General features: G+C 40.0%; 3 protein-coding genes across 7 annotated transcripts in view; 1 reads left to right on the top strand and 2 right to left on the bottom strand.

Annotated features, from left to right (window-relative positions):
* Nucleotides 1-3,612, top strand: part of svep1 (sushi, von Willebrand factor type A, EGF and pentraxin domain containing 1) — a 99,850-nt gene extending 96,238 nt beyond the window's left edge. For all 5 annotated transcript variants that reach the window (XM_044022691.1, XM_044022690.1, XM_044022693.1 and 2 more), the window contains 3 exons: nucleotides 1,223-1,318; nucleotides 2,382-2,475; nucleotides 3,306-3,612. In XM_044022691.1, coding sequence (XP_043878626.1) covers nucleotides 1,223-1,318; nucleotides 2,382-2,475; nucleotides 3,306-3,336 — 221 coding nt within the window. In that variant the 3' untranslated portion in view covers nucleotides 3,337-3,612. The remainder of the gene's footprint in view (nucleotides 1-1,222; nucleotides 1,319-2,381; nucleotides 2,476-3,305) is intronic.
* Nucleotides 3,613-3,711: 99 nt separating this feature from the next.
* Nucleotides 3,712-7,084, bottom strand: LOC122767265 (thioredoxin-like). The gene is made up of 5 exons (XM_044022695.1): nucleotides 6,777-7,084; nucleotides 4,960-5,064; nucleotides 4,471-4,530; nucleotides 4,180-4,245; nucleotides 3,712-3,857 (listed from the first exon to the last, which is right to left on the bottom strand). Exons 1-5 carry the CDS (start codon nucleotides 6,798-6,800, stop codon nucleotides 3,789-3,791), a joined length of 324 nt encoding a protein of 107 aa, XP_043878630.1. The 5' UTR covers nucleotides 6,801-7,084; the 3' UTR covers nucleotides 3,712-3,788.
* Nucleotides 7,085-11,139: 4,055 nt separating this feature from the next.
* Nucleotides 11,140-14,791, bottom strand: LOC122767266 (thioredoxin-like). Its single transcript, XM_044022696.1, has 5 exons — nucleotides 14,643-14,791; nucleotides 12,751-12,855; nucleotides 12,254-12,313; nucleotides 11,737-11,802; nucleotides 11,140-11,411 (listed from the first exon to the last, which is right to left on the bottom strand). The coding sequence occupies exons 1-5, from the start codon at nucleotides 14,664-14,666 to the stop codon at nucleotides 11,343-11,345; spliced, it is 324 nt and encodes a 107-aa protein (XP_043878631.1). The 5' UTR covers nucleotides 14,667-14,791; the 3' UTR covers nucleotides 11,140-11,342.
* Nucleotides 14,792-15,392: the final 601 nt, after the last annotated feature.

Raw genomic sequence — 15,392 nt, 5'->3', positions numbered from 1 at the left:
ACTCACAACAGACTACATTCATTCAGTAAACTATTGCCGCGGGTGGAGTCATCAAGTCACAGCGGCATAAAACTGCTGTGACTTGTAAAACAGTTGTTTTCAGTGGAACTGAATCATTAGAATCAGTTAATTAAACCGTCACTGAGCTGAAATACAGTGGCAGGGTTTGTGATTGCAGGCTTTCAGCAGTGCTGTCGCTCTGCACTGCTTGTAACTGATCTGTAGTTCGGCATTGTTTGCTTTGATTCTTGTGTCTCTTCCTGTGACGGCACTCTGACCAATCAGTGGCCAGCAGTCTGACGTCATCACGCATAGTATCTGCTCAGCTCGCTTGGAACCTCGCCAGAGTAGGTACTAAAACAAAGCACCAGGTACTATCACTAATGGAAAAGCAAAATAATCATGGGGGCTTATGTTTTTAAAATGGACATATTCTTCCCAGTCCCTTTTGAAGCAACCAGGAAACGAGTCACCTGGGTGCAACTCCACTCTTTAAATAATAATAAAAAAAAAAGTGGATGGAAGTCTGGGAAAATGACCTTTGACTTGCAACTTTTATTTATTTTCCTGAGGAGGTTAATGGTCCCAATCACAAGTTTCAGCTCTAGCAATAGAACATGATGTCAGTTTTGTAAATTACGTTCTCATTAAGAGGAAGTTAGTTGTTTTCCTCTCACAGCAAATTACAAACAGTAAATGTAAACTGTATCACTGTATAGTACATTACTGTAAATTGACTGTGGTTTTAATCTAACTTCAGTCAATAATAATAATAATCATGCATTTTATTTATAAGTGCCTTGTGAGCACTCAAGGATACTTTACAGAGACAAAAAATAAAACAGGACAATACAGTGAACAAAAAATGGAATAGTGAAATTACAGTGAGTAAGCAGAGAGTGACCAGATGTCGCACTCTGAATAAATGTCTCGGGTGGAGTTTCCTGTAATGGCTAACCTAATTTTGCAATAAAAACACAAAATGGTTTTTACTGTAAATGATCCCAGTTACGGCCTGTGTTATGACGATGGACTTTACTGCGACATTAAACATTAAAGAACAGTGAAATCTCTGAAATAATTGACCCTGTGTCCTCGACAAGATGTGGAAACTAAAATTGCATCCGCCCGTCAGGAGTAGCTTATTAAAACTGTCTCAACACTGGGACACACGACCTCAGACGACCTCATGATTCCCGTTCATATCCTCATGTCATTGCAGCCATCTGCATCCTGCCGTGCCTGAACGGAGGCCGCTGCGTGGCACCCTACCAGTGCCAGTGTCCCACCGGGTGGACGGGCACACGCTGCCACAGCGGTGAGTTCATGTTAAGGCTCGTACGCACAAACCCCCGCAGCTACTCTGTGCATTATTAGCTGTGCTGTGTGTAGAATTAACAGGATTCCCTTCATGTTAGCACCATCTCCCCGATGCCACACTCTCTGATTTGTATCCTCTATTGATATTGTGGATTATTAATCGATCTCTAATTGTAAGTAATAGTAATATAGTAATATCAAAAGTGGAAAATAGTCATTAGTTAAACAAATACGATTAGTTGGAATTCATTTCACCTGCATAAAATAAAAACAGACTTAGTCGGTCCATAAATGTAAGGGACGTCCGTCTGTAAGTCACAGTGACAGGCTTCAAAACTGGCACGTGACTCCACTTTCACTTTGTTTTGATAAGAAATGCAAGAGACGTCAGTAGAAATGTGATGGACATATGGGAAAGACAGCATTTGTTTTAATGAATTGACAGTATGAGTCTTCACATTTTGTCTGAAATGCTTTTGTAAAAATAACAAATGTTAAATAACTAGAGAAACAAATCTAACAAAAAACAGCATGTGATTCCCCTCTTATCAGTTGTTTACTGTCCAGGCTCTGAAAAGAAACTAAAACTTTCTTCTTTAAGAATTCATTTTCTACAGAACTACAGGATGCACACATTGTTTGCACATTGTTTCCCCATGAACCACAATCTTACACCCATTGTGAGATTGTGACATCAGGTTTTTCTTCCTGTACCTTATGAGTCCCATGAATACGTATGAACAGTGGAGCGAATCATCAGTGACGTGAATGATGAGAGGGTTTTTTTCACCGTCAAGGAGGAAGAGAGAGAGAGAGCACTTCACCATCTGTTTCACTCTGTCACCACAGTGTGTTCACGTTTTGTTCTCTGACAGCCTCAGGGCAGAGCAGCACTGCACATCTAAAGGGTAGTCGCACCAAGATATGCTTGTTTTTGTGCAGCTGAGTAAATGACACTTTAGGTTGTTTTCCCACACCCCACACCCCACACAGGCATGCTGTGTCACGAAGATGCCTTTGTTGATGACAATGATGATCCTGTGTGTGTGTTTTCTCCACAGCGGTGTGTTCATCTCCTTGTCTCAATGGAGGGAGATGTATCAGACCAAACAGGTGTCACTGCAGTTCAGGGTGGAGCGGACATGACTGCTCCAGGTGATCTCTCTCTCTCTCTCTCTATGCTTCAATCAGAGAAAGACTCATTTGGTTCATCTTTTTCCATTTTGATGTAAATATAATGCAAATGAAAAGACCTGATAAAGCCAACACAAAGACGCAGTCTTGTATGGAAGCGTGTTGCAACTGTTTTCCTCAATAAACACGATAATTTAACTGTCTAATTTAACACTCTCGTCACATGTTTGAAAAGGAGTAGGCAAAAGTATTTTATATTTACTTTATACAATGTCGTTAATGTTCTCAGTACAGCACAAGAACATGTCTGTCTCTAAACATGACCTGGATTAAACTGCTGTTCTTCTTCGTCCTATTTATTTAAAAGAGATCCCGAGACTTTTTAAAGTTGTCCTGGCACACTGCATTTTTTAAATTTAGTTTCCCTCTTAAATGATATGCCCCCTTGTCTCTCTGAAAACAATGTCTTTATTTTATTTGGAAGTAAATTAATTCTTGCTTTGAATATTGTTTGTGCTGCTTCAAACTGAATCAGATCCGGTCATTTTAGAGCTTGTATTTTTTAAGAAGAGTTCATTTGTGTTATGTATTAATCCGATTGCCCTTTTCTGTATTATATGAACTGAGCCGAGTCATTGTGAGTGTGATCACCAATGCCTGTGCTCCCATTTTCTTTAATCACAATGTCACACGATTAAAACCAGAGGAGCAAGATCCTAAAGGTATTTCAGAGACAAAGTTCTATCGATGGGCAACAGTAGAGACACAAGGCTGTGTTTCCCTTCAAAATAATACAGTGTTTTCAAAGAAAACTTGCTTTATTAATCGTTTTTTTTCCCCTCTCAATGCAGGAAACGGAAATCAGGATACTATCACTTCTAAAATCTCCCACTCCACTCTCCATGTGAACTGTCCTATGAAGGGAATTCTTGTACATTTAACTGACACACTTGTAAACCATTCTCATCTCTCTGCAAAAGGCACAGCAAGAACCATTTTGTAAAATAAAGCTGTATTTTTTCATATAGAGACTCAACCGTATTAAACATATGCTGCTATATACTTGTACGATGTGTAAAAACTATTGATTCAGTTGTTCAGTGTATATGTGTAAACTATTCTCACATTTTTATTAAAGCATAAAACCATTTAATGATATTTTCATCATATTCTTTGTTCTAAGAGGCCGTGGATCTGATCGATCTGCTGTGTCTGTCCGGTGCAGTGGAAATGTCTCACATCACAAAGTTCACAAAGTAATGTCTTCATCTTGTTTATTAATTCAGCGATATTAAAACAGAGATGAACAGCTGTTTGTGCGAAGGTTGGTGGAACTACTGTTTTGAAAAAAACTCCAGTTTATCTTTCAGTTTTTGTATGTTTGCGCCATCGAACCGATCCAACTGTAAGACAGCACACAGAGACAAAGCATTCAATACATTAAAAAAAAGAAATGTTCAAAAGGAACTTGCTCAGTGTTTCTCCTGCTCCTGATACATTTTAATGCCATTAAACCATCAAATAACCCTCATCTGAATGTAGTTAGCAAGTTAGTAGTGGGTGTTTGAAGTAGTGAATAACAGTAAAGGTGACAATACAACTAGAAAATGAAGAGTCAACTTGAATACTTGAAAATGAATGTTATAGAGAGCTGTTACACAAATGCATTCATTTTATTCAGAGAAACTGTTAATGTTTCTATTTGTGTGAGTTTTGACGACTTACCACTTTGCTGTTCTTGATGAAGATGAATGTGGGCATGCAATTAACCTCGTAATTTGCAGCAACGTCCTGAGAAAGAGGAGAGAACAGTCAGGTGACTGATGCCACACTACATGTGTGATCAGACGGTAGACAGGCCTGATTTTAATGGATGCATAACCATGTTGTGATTACAGAGACGAAAAATTGAAAATGGTGAACTTAACACACTACAGTCAGAGGTTGCACAGTTCACTGGCCTCTATAAGGTCTGGTCTCAATAAAGTGAACTTCAGACTAGGGACACACACTTACTTCAGCCTCGTCCACATCCACCTTCAGGAAAACCATGTTCGTATACTTTTCTGCCAACTCCTGCAAAACAGAGGATCAACCAATGTCACACAATTGCTATAAATATGTCCAAACAGGCACCCCATTAAATGTCTTCTGTTAGTGGGAGCGGCTTGAAAGAGTGTTGCCACAGCAACAGTCGCCTTCTCTAAACAGATGCTCTTCAACATATCCCTCAGGAAAGAGCTCCTTTAACAACACTACAGCTGTAGCATGTGTACACTGATACACACATGATTTAGTTTCCACTTTAGTTGGCAGCTAGTTGTTACCATCCATGACCATCATGAATATTCAACTCTTTCAAATCGGTCTCCTCATAAGTCCAACAAATGCCAAATACCAGCTAGACTTCACTGCCTTTTTTGTCACTTTCTGATGCGTTTTTCCACTCACATTATCTGGGTGTGTCAGTTATGTTAACATGTGTTTGTTTTCGCAACAACTTACTTCAAAAATTGGGGCAATCATTTTGCAGGGGGGGCACCATGTAGCCGTGAAGTCCACCACCACCACTTTGTCTCCGGCATTCTTCATCTGTTTCTTGAAGTCGTCCTGCACAGGAAGAAAACAAATGACAACGTGATGTTTGTTCTGAATGACATTTAACTGTTGAGACAAAGTTATGATTGGGTTTTATGTGGCATATATTTATTTATGGTTATTTTTTTTTTAAAACAAAGTAACGATAATTATGCAGAAGTCACAAAATAGCCGTTTTTTTCTTTAACTCATTGGCTGCCATTGACTGCTATAGACGTCAATTCGACCACTGCTCTAAAAAAGGCTGTCAGTCAATGAGTTTTAATTTGTGTTGATAAAAAGAAACAAGTGAACTTTGTGACATTTTAATTGATGACATCATTTCCATTCGCAAACTCATTTGCATATGGAGAAGAGCGGTACAAAAGGACAGCGAACAACTAACAGCAAGAAAAACAACAGCAATACGGATCACACGGGACTGACAATGGGACGAAATAATTTAATCATAGATAGATATGGATCATTCGAATGTAAATAGGTTACTTTGTCTCCTGTCAGTATAGTTATGTAGAGTCTGTGTCCAGCTCAGAGACAGCTGTGCGTGCGCAGCTGGGAGAGCAGGGATTCTCTGGTGAAATGAAAGTGATGGTGATATTTTCAACAGTAAAAAACTCAAATTGATTTATAAAAGAAAACATGGTTGAGTGTCTGAATGTCTTTAAATTCTTGATTTTATGTTGTAATACTAAAATTATTTTTATGTGACTACAGTGCTGAGCAGTTGGGACCACAGTGTCCTGGAAGGTGCACGGCAGGAAAAATTAGGTGTTTTGTTGAAGACTCACTTTTTCATCTTGATTCAAGGTAAGTTTTTTGGCTCATCTACCAGCTCATATTGAACGCTGGCCACAAAAAACAAATTATATCTATATATGTTTTGTATTATAGCAATAGCCAATCAGATGATGAGAGCCCAGTATCAGCCCAGTAGCCCTCTTTTTCATCTTTTTAAAAAAAACGAGAAAAAAAACAAACAACAAAAAACATTTATATACTGTGTATATATACGTATACTGTTCACTTAACTTTTTAAAATTTTGTATGCTTGTATGCACCAATGACACCAGAACAAATTCCTTGTATGTGCAAATCATACCTGGCAATAAAGCTCTTCTGATTCTGATTCTGATTCTGATCAGCACTGAAGCCACAGACAGGCAGAGGGAGAGGGTTACCAGCAGAGTGCACAACACCACTCTCTGGATGTGACTCTAATCTGTCTAGTCATGCTGAGTCATGTAAAGATTGGAATAAAGGTGTGTCATTGCATATTTTGAAATATAATTCTCCATAGTTCCTGTTGTCAGAATAAGTATTTTCAATGTTTGAGCACTGTTTGTTGGTGAGAGCATTGCCGTTCGAATGTAACACACCCTACTTTGTTTATCCTGGGAATTGAAGTTATTATTTATGGTTTGTTTGTTCTATTACAACATATTTGTTCAAGTTTACAGTTTTAGAATAAATATTTGTACAATTTCAAGCTTTGAAAACTGCTCGATCTCTGTTTTTGTGTCTGTGACAGTAAGGTAAATCAAACATATTCAAGTACCTTTTGCTCAGGTGTGTTAGGATATAAAACCCTATATTGCATAATGCACATTATTATAGCCTCTGTGTAAATGTAGTAATGGGAAAACACACCCTAAATGCTCTGGGTTAAAATGGCGTCTGTTGAACAGTACAATAGGCAGTGAAATAACAATAACAAGTCAACTCACCAAATCATCCACCATTTTCACCATCTTGACAGCGGAGTAGTCGTGTCTCCAGAAGGACAACAGGCCACATAGATAGTGAGTATAGTCCGTCTGCTTTCTCCCAGGCAACACCCAAGAATATATAGTTACAACTGGATAGAGCACCGCCCCCTCTGCCTTGAAGACAACTTCTTGTAACACTACTGCGCATGCTGTATGTGTCACACATTACGGAATAAACTCGGAACTCAAACTTCTTTAGTATGGGGGGCTTGTCTCTAACTGCGGGGCGTGACTCTATCTCTGTCTGCGGTCTGCAGTTAGATCCTTCTTGTATGCGCTCGGTGAGCAGCTCATACGTGGAGTGAGATCCATAGGAATGAACGGAGCCAATGGGCGGGGCTACATCCAGTACTTATACCACAGGCAAGTCCAAAGTCCGTGAGATTTTGTTCCGCCCGCAGCTTCGGTTTTAAGCACGTATTATTTATGGCAAGGAGTTGTGCATTTGAATCTAGAGTTCAAGTTTCGAAAGCCACCTGTGACAGTCGGATTATTTTTTCTGTAACACATGCATGGGCGACAATTAGCGCTTTTATGGCAGTGAATCAAACTACGTAACAGCGTTGCATTAGCGGATGTCACAGCGCTTTCAAAATAAATGTCTGCCATTGTTAGTAAATTTTATGACAACCTTGAGGGTGAGTGGGTTGCTCTACTGTATACTGTATTTCTTTTTATATCTAATATTGTATTCATTTCATTTGCATAGCTGCGGAGCATGGTCTTATGTTTTTTAATATATTCCATTAATGTATTTAGTTTATTATCTTTTCATAATTTAATATTTTTACACCTTCCAAAATTCGACTTCAATGCCCTCAGCTAATAGCTAAAATGTCTTTCAAGCTAAAAAAAAATGTTTGTCTTCCTTAATGGAATTATACTTTTGTTTGAATAATGAATGCATAAGAATTTCAGAATGTTTTCACACTTTTCAGTCATTACATTACATTACATGTCATTTAGCAGACGCTTTTATCCAAAGCGACTTACAAAAGTGCATTTAAACATTTGGGTACAAATAAGAGCTAGAAGTAAGTAAGAGCTTCAAGTAGATCAAACTATGAAGTGCTAGTCATAAGTGCGATGTACAAGTTTTTTTTTTTTTGTTGTTTTTTAGTCGGAAGATGTGGAGGCTTTAGCTGTCCGGATGTCGATGGGGAGATCGTTCCACCATTTGGGAGCGAGGACAGTGAACAGTCTGGAGTTCTGCGAGTGTCTCTGTGATCCTCTCAGTGAGGGGGCAGCGAGCCGGTTTGTCGATGCAGAGCGGAGTGGGCGGGCTGGGGTGTAGGTTTTGATCATGTCCTGGATGTAGGCTGGACCGGATCCGTTTGTAGCATGGAACGCAAGCACTAGAGTCTTGAAGCGGATGCGAGCAGCTACAGGAAGCCAGTGAAGGGAGCGGAGGAGCGGTGTAGTGTGGGAGAATTTTGGTAAGTTGAAGACCAGTCGAGCTGCTGCATTCTGGATGAGTTGCAGAGGTCGTATGGCACACGCAGGAAGACCAGCCAGGAGGGAGTTGCAGTAATCCAAGCGTGAGATGACAAGAGCCTGGACCAGAACCTGTGCCGCCTTCTGGGTTAGAAGAGGCCGTATCCTTCGGATGTTGTGCAACATGTATCTGCAAGATCTAGCTGTTGCAGCAATGTTGGCAGTGAGGGAGAGATGGTCATCAAGTGTCACACCCAGGTTCCTTGCGGTATGAGAAGGAGTTACCACAGAGTTGTCGAGGGTGATGGTTAGGTCTGTGGTGGGAGAGCTTTTTCCTGGGAGAAAAAGAAATTCAGTCTTGTCGAGATTGAGTTTCAGGTGATGGTCAGACATCCACTGAGAGATGTCAGTCAGACAAGCGGTGATCCGTTCTGCTACCAGTGTGTCGGAGCTGGGAAAAGAGAGAATGAGTTGGGTGTCATCGGCGTAGCTGTGATAGGAAAAACCATGAGAGCGAATAACCGAACCAAGAGAGTTGGTGTATAGAGAGAAGAGGAGAGGGCCCAAGACAGAACCCTGAGGGACCCCAGTAGCTAGAGGACAGGGTTCCGACACGGATCCTCTCCAGGTTAGTCGGTTTTGAAGATAGGACGAGAGTAGGGTAAGTGCAGAGCCTGAGACACCTAGTTCTTGAAGTAAGGATCTGGTGGTTAACTGTGTCAAACGCTGCAGAAAGGTCCAAGAGGATGAGCACAGAGGAGAGAGAGGCAGCCCTGGCAGTGTGGAGTTGCTCAGTGACAGCAAGAAGTGCAGTTTCGGTCGAGTGACCTGCTTTAAAACCAGACTGAAGAGGATCAAGAAGGTTGTTCTGGTGAAGGTAGGATGAGAGTTGATTAAAGGTCTGTAGTTATTTACTTCAGACGGGTCAAGGGTGGGTTTTTTAAGGAGGGGGGTCACTCTGGCCTCTTTAAGAGAGTCCGGAAAGCAACCAGATGATAGAGATGTGTTAATGAGGTGGGTGAGGAAAGGAAGAAGATCAGAAGCAATTGACTGAAGAAGGTGAGAGGGGATAGGGTCAAGGGGGCAGGAGGTGGGGCGGGCAGAGGTTATTAGGGAAAGAACTTGATCCTGAGATAGAGGGGAGAAAGAGGATAGAGAAGGAGCTGAATGTGTGGTCGGTAGAGTGGTGAGATCAGGAGGTGGGGTTGAGAAAGAAGAGCGAATGTCATCTACCTTTTTTGTGAAGTAGTTGACAAAGTGAATTGGTAGAAGGGAGGAAGGAGGAGGGGGGTGGGGGGATCAAGGAGGTTAGAGAAGATAGAGAAAAGTTTTTTGGGGTTAGAGAAAGAGGATTGAATTTTAGTCTGATAGAAAGATTGTTTGGCTGCAGAGATAGAGGCAGTGGAGGTGGAGAGAAGAGAGTGATAGGAAAGCAGGTCATCAGGGTGTTTTGATTTCCTCCATTTTCTTTCTGCTGCCCGTATCGTGGCTCTCTCAGCACGCACTGAGTCCGACAAGCACGGGGCTGGGGAGGACTTACGAACCCGCCGGGAAGTAAGAGGACAGAGAGAGTCAAGAGAGGAGGACAGAGTAGAGAGGAAGGTGTCTGTGGCAGAGTTGGGATGCATGAGGGAGAAGGAGTCAGCTGAAGGAAGTGCTGATAGAACAGTTGAGGAGAGAGAGGAGGGAGAGAGAGAGCGAATGTTACGACGGACAAGTGCAATATCTGATGAGATGAGATCATCAGATTGGGAGAGTGGGAGAGAGTAGGAAATGAAGAAATGATCAGAGACATGAAGTGGGGTTACCTTGAGGTCGGAGGTGGAGCAGTTTCTGGTGAAGATGAGGTCAAGGTGGTTGCCAGCTCTGTGAGTTGGTGGAGAAGGAGCAAGTGAGAGAGAAAGAGATGAAAGAAGAAGAAGTAGATCGGATGACTTCTCTGACTGGATGTTGAAGTCACCAAGAAGAACAAGTGGTGGACCATTTTCTGGGATGCTTGAGAGGAGGACATCTAGTTCCTCCAAGAAGTGTCCCAATGGGCCTGGTGGACGGTAGATGACAACAATGATGAGTTTTACTGGGTGAGTTACAGTTACAGCATGAAATTCAAACGACTGTGAAGAGAAGTGAGGCAGTGGGTAAAGAGTGAAAGTCCAGTTGGGGTTGATAAGCAGACCTGTCCCGCCACCTCTTCCAGTGGATCTGGGTGTGTGGGAGAAGGAGTGGGCGGAGGAGAGAGCCGCAGGGGTGGCTGTGTTGGAGGGTGTTATCCAAGTCTCAGTGAGAGCAAGGACGTCCAGACATTGCTCAGTAGCAAAGCCAGAGATGAACTCTGTCATTTAATATTATTTCAATTTCCTCACTAAAATAGAGCAAATTGAACTAAACTCACTGGAACTCAGTGGAATACCTAGTTACAGTATAATTCTTTATGTATATAATAAGAAATACATATTTATTTGCAGATGTTGTATGCTTTATACATGTTATATGTACACACTTTACCAGCATGTTTTATTTTGATGTACAGCGGGTTTCAGCATTTGTTAAGAGCACCAAAAAATTTATTATATGCGGCTTTACTTGTACTGAATTATATCGTTTTGACCAGGGAATACTTTTATTTGCAAAGTTATTCACACTGGATACTACTGGGCTACTCATTTTCAGAACTTTACACCTCAAGGATGAGGTTTTACAGATTTGTCAGATGTTGCTACACAATAAAACACATTTTACATTACAGATATTTGATTATAGTTGTGCGTTTTAATCCAGTATTATAATATAAGTATAATAATTTGTCACTATGTGATAATTCACCTCAGAATGAAGAAAACTAATGGAGGTAATGGAAATATGTAATACATCACACAGTTCAAAGAAACATCTTCATCTCATTTATTAATTCAACCATGTTAAATTCACAAAGTAATTCAGTCTCAGTTGATACAGAATTTAACAGGTTGATGAGACAGTGACTTGCAGAAATGGAGACAAATGTATATAATGATAGTGGACCTAGAGGTTATTATACAGGAAATGTCAGATGTGGACAGAGATGAACAGCTTTTTGTGCAAAGGTTGGAACTACTGTTTTGAAAACTCCTCCACTTTAGCTTTCAGTTTATCTCCGTTTGCACCACAGAACCGCTCCAACTGTAAGACAGCACACACAGAGAAAAAGCATTCAATATTTAAAAAAAATAAAAAAATATATATATATTTTTAAAAAGGAGGTTGCTCAATGTTTCCCACACAATTCATTGAAAAAATGAAGTGGCTCCTGATACATTTTAATGCCATTAAACCATCAAATAACCCTCCTCTGAACTTAGTTAGCAAGTTAGTAGTGGGTGTTTGAAGTAGTGAATTATAGTAAAGTTGACTCTACAACTAGAAAATGAAGAGTGAAGATTTGTTTCAACACTTCCATCTCGACAAACTGTTAATGTTTCCATTGGTGTGAATTTTGACAACTTACCTCTTTAGTATTCTTGATGAAGATGAATGTGGGCATGCTAGTAACGTTGTACTCTTCACCAACGTCCTGAGAAAGAGGGAAGAGAACAGTCAGCTGACTGATGCCATACTACATGTGTGATAGATGGTAAACATGCCTGACACACACACACACACACACACACACACACTATAACTAGAGATCAGACAAAGGCTACGATAGACCATTTGTGTTGTCTACACCATGCAAGCATCAGCATTTGCAACTATGGTCACATGACGTAGCTCTAATTAAATAGTCTGCACCGTTTTGGATTTCATGGAGCACTTTTTGTTGTTTAACAAGACTTCCTGCTTTACTTTGAAATAGAGGCACAGGAAAGGTTGTTGGAGACATACTCCACAGATAGAAATGTAGCTGCTCTTATCTATAGATAATGGTAACAAAATGGCCCACAATGCATTGCTCGCACCAGAATCCAACTTGTACACATTTGTTCTTTTTCAACTTGTGTGAACAGTGAAAAACACACACTTACTTCAGCCTCGTCCATGTCCACCTTCAGGAAAACCATGTTTGTATACTTTTCTGCCAACTCCTGCAAAACAGAGGATCAATCCGATGTCACACAATTGCTATAAATATGTCCAAACAGGCACCCCATTAAATGTGTGCCTGTAAGTGGGAGCGGCTTGAAGGAGTGTTGCCACAGCAACAGTCTCCTTCTCTAAACAGATGCTCTTCAAGGGAAACAACACTCAGTACGTTTCCATGCTACAGCTGTAGCATGTGTACACTGATACACACATGATTTAGTTTCCACTTTAGTTGGCAGCTAGTTGTTACCATCCATGACCATCATGAATATTCAATTCTTTCAAATCGGTCTCCTCAAAAGTCCAACAAATGCCAAATACCAGCGTGGACTTCACTGCCTTTTTTGTCACTTTCTGATGCGTTTTTCCACTCACATAATCTGGGTGTGTCAGTCTTGTTAACGTGTGTTTTAAAAGTCTGGTTTTCACAACAACTTACTTCAAAAATTGGGGCAATCATTTTGCAGGGGGAGCACCATGTAGCCGTGAAGTCCACCACCACCACTTTGTCTCCGGCATTCTTCATCTGTTTCTTGAAGTCGTCCTGCACAGGAAGAAAACAAATGACAACGTGATGTTTGCTTTGAATGACATTTAATTTACTGGTTTCTTCAACGCCATCTATGGAGTCTCTGGAGTCTTTATTCCAAATAAGATAATTTGCCCTCATCATCCTCTTCCTCCTCACATACTTGTACAGACACTGGTATAGTGACATTAGATTAAGATGGAGTGAGATATAAAGGCGACTCTAATGATACTTTTTTTATTCATTTCATTTTCCAAGCACTCCAATCCAATTTCCTCAGCGCCACTCTGGTATGTACAATAGAAGAACAGTATCTCTGCTTATGTACCACTGGTGGTATGCGTACCACAGTTTGAGAAGGGCCACCGAGTGTCTCAAAAAAAAAATCAAAATAATATGTGCTACTCATCACAGAAACCCAGAGCACAAATACTATTTTGTGAGCTACACTACTACACAGAACAATACATTAAAAAAACTTAACATTTGAAATTAAAATTAAAAAAGTATATAGGAAGGGGTGCCTTCCTATATCGTTTCTTGTCCTTACACTAGTGTAGCCATATTGCCATCATCTGTTTTTGTTGTTGTTGTTGATGATGATGATGATTTTATTTTTGAAATAACAGTTTGCAGTGCAGTAAATACAGTTTCATTGTTGCATAGTCCATTTTAGTCAGGAGGCTACTGTTGGTTGTAATATTTAATTTTTGGCCATGTATACGTTAATCGTTGCATTTGTCTGTTTGAAAGATGCCCTGTGTCAGCCCGGACTGGCACCAGCGACCTCCGTCACCGTAGTGTGGAGGATAAAGCAGTAGAAGATGGATTGATTGAAATGAATTTACTTTCACTGAAAGTTTCAAAAATATCGGTTTTTAGCACTTTTATTGCTTGAAGTAACTAACCAGTTAACAAGGTGGTCCAAAGTGTGGTTAACTACCAATACTAAGTCTGTATGAAATCAAATTTCATACACAAACACAGGCGGAGCGGTGTGTTACTGTCCTAGTAACACTCCCTCCATACACACGGATACACTCCCTGTTAACGCAACACTACGTACAGTTAGTCGTCCCATAATTAAAAAATACCCGTCCCGTTATCATATGTACCCGCCACCTGCACTTCTGCGGCCTCATTAACAACTAGCATGGTGTGTATGCGATATTCACACAAACAAGAAAAAAGAAATAGGGACAAAAGATGAGATCTACTGGAGTTTAGTGATAGCATTATTAACCACGCGTTATCCGGCACACTCTACAAGATGGCCAAGTCCTCATTCAAACACATGGTTACTGCGCTGAGATGAAGTTAGCCTCAGATTCAACTATATCATCTGTTAAACGATAAATTAGAAGCAAATGTGTTTGGAACAACACAATGATTTTTTTTGAGTGTCCAATTGACATACACAATAAAACTAAGCAGGTCGCTATGGTACTTTCGTCTTTTAATTGACAATTTATCCACCTTGACAACGATAAAGCTCCTCAAATGTGGACTCAACCTGTGAATGAGAAGCTAACTCGTGGATCGTCTATCATCATCGGTTTCATCCAAAAAAACAACTCAAGACATTTGACATGTTTTTAAATGTCTGTTGTTCGATAATGGACTCCCGATGTAAACTACACAGTAGCGCCTTAGAACATATGACGTATGGATAATTACAGAGGGAAGAATCGCGGGACTAAACAGCCATTTAGGAGGGAAAAGCATAGAATAACTAATGTATGTTAAAATGGCTGCTCTTGAACAGTACAATAGGCAGCGAAATATAACAAGTCACAACTCACGAGATCGTCCACCATTTTCACCATCGTGACAGCAGAGTGGTTGTTTCTCCTGAAGAATAACCGGCGATGAAGATAGTAAATTAATCTGTGATCTCTACTTAGCAACACGCCGTGGTTTTATGGCAGCGAATCAAGCTAGGTAACAACGCTGCATTAGCGGATGTCACTGCGCTTTCGAAATAAAAGTCTGCCATTGTTAGTACATTTCATGACAACATGGAGGAGTGGGTTGTTCTACACTGCACTCTATATTATTTATATATTTTAAGTTTATTTCTACTATTATATTCATTTTTTGTATTGCTGTGGAGTATGGTCTTATGTTTTATATCATTAATGTATTTTATTTAATGTAACTAATGTGTTACATTAAATACATACATACACTTACTTGTTTTTTTTCTACACACTTATTTATGTTTATTTTATTTTTCTTAGTCATAGTACACAATAATCTACTGCAAAATTCAATGCTTTGTGTTGGTTTTTATCCGCTTGCCAAGCAACAAAATTTTGTTGCCAGTTTTCACTGCTTGTGTTTTCTGTGCAATGACAATAAAAGGAAGTCTAAGTCTAAGTTTCTATTATGTATTAATAATACATAATAAACATATGCTTTAAACATGTCATTTATATTTTTTCAGCACAGTTTTTTTTTTAAAGTTTGTTGTTGATGTATTGCATCTTTTAGCATTTGTTAAGAGCACTATACCAAACAATGTATTTTATTCGGCTTTACTTGTACTGAAT

Source organism: Solea senegalensis, linkage group LG3 (assembly GCF_019176455.1).
Source record: "Solea senegalensis isolate Sse05_10M linkage group LG3, IFAPA_SoseM_1, whole genome shotgun sequence".
NCBI lineage: Eukaryota > Metazoa > Chordata > Actinopteri > Pleuronectiformes > Soleidae > Solea > Solea senegalensis.
Note: the sequence above shows the minus strand (reverse complement) of the source record. Positions and strands in the feature narration are given on the sequence as shown.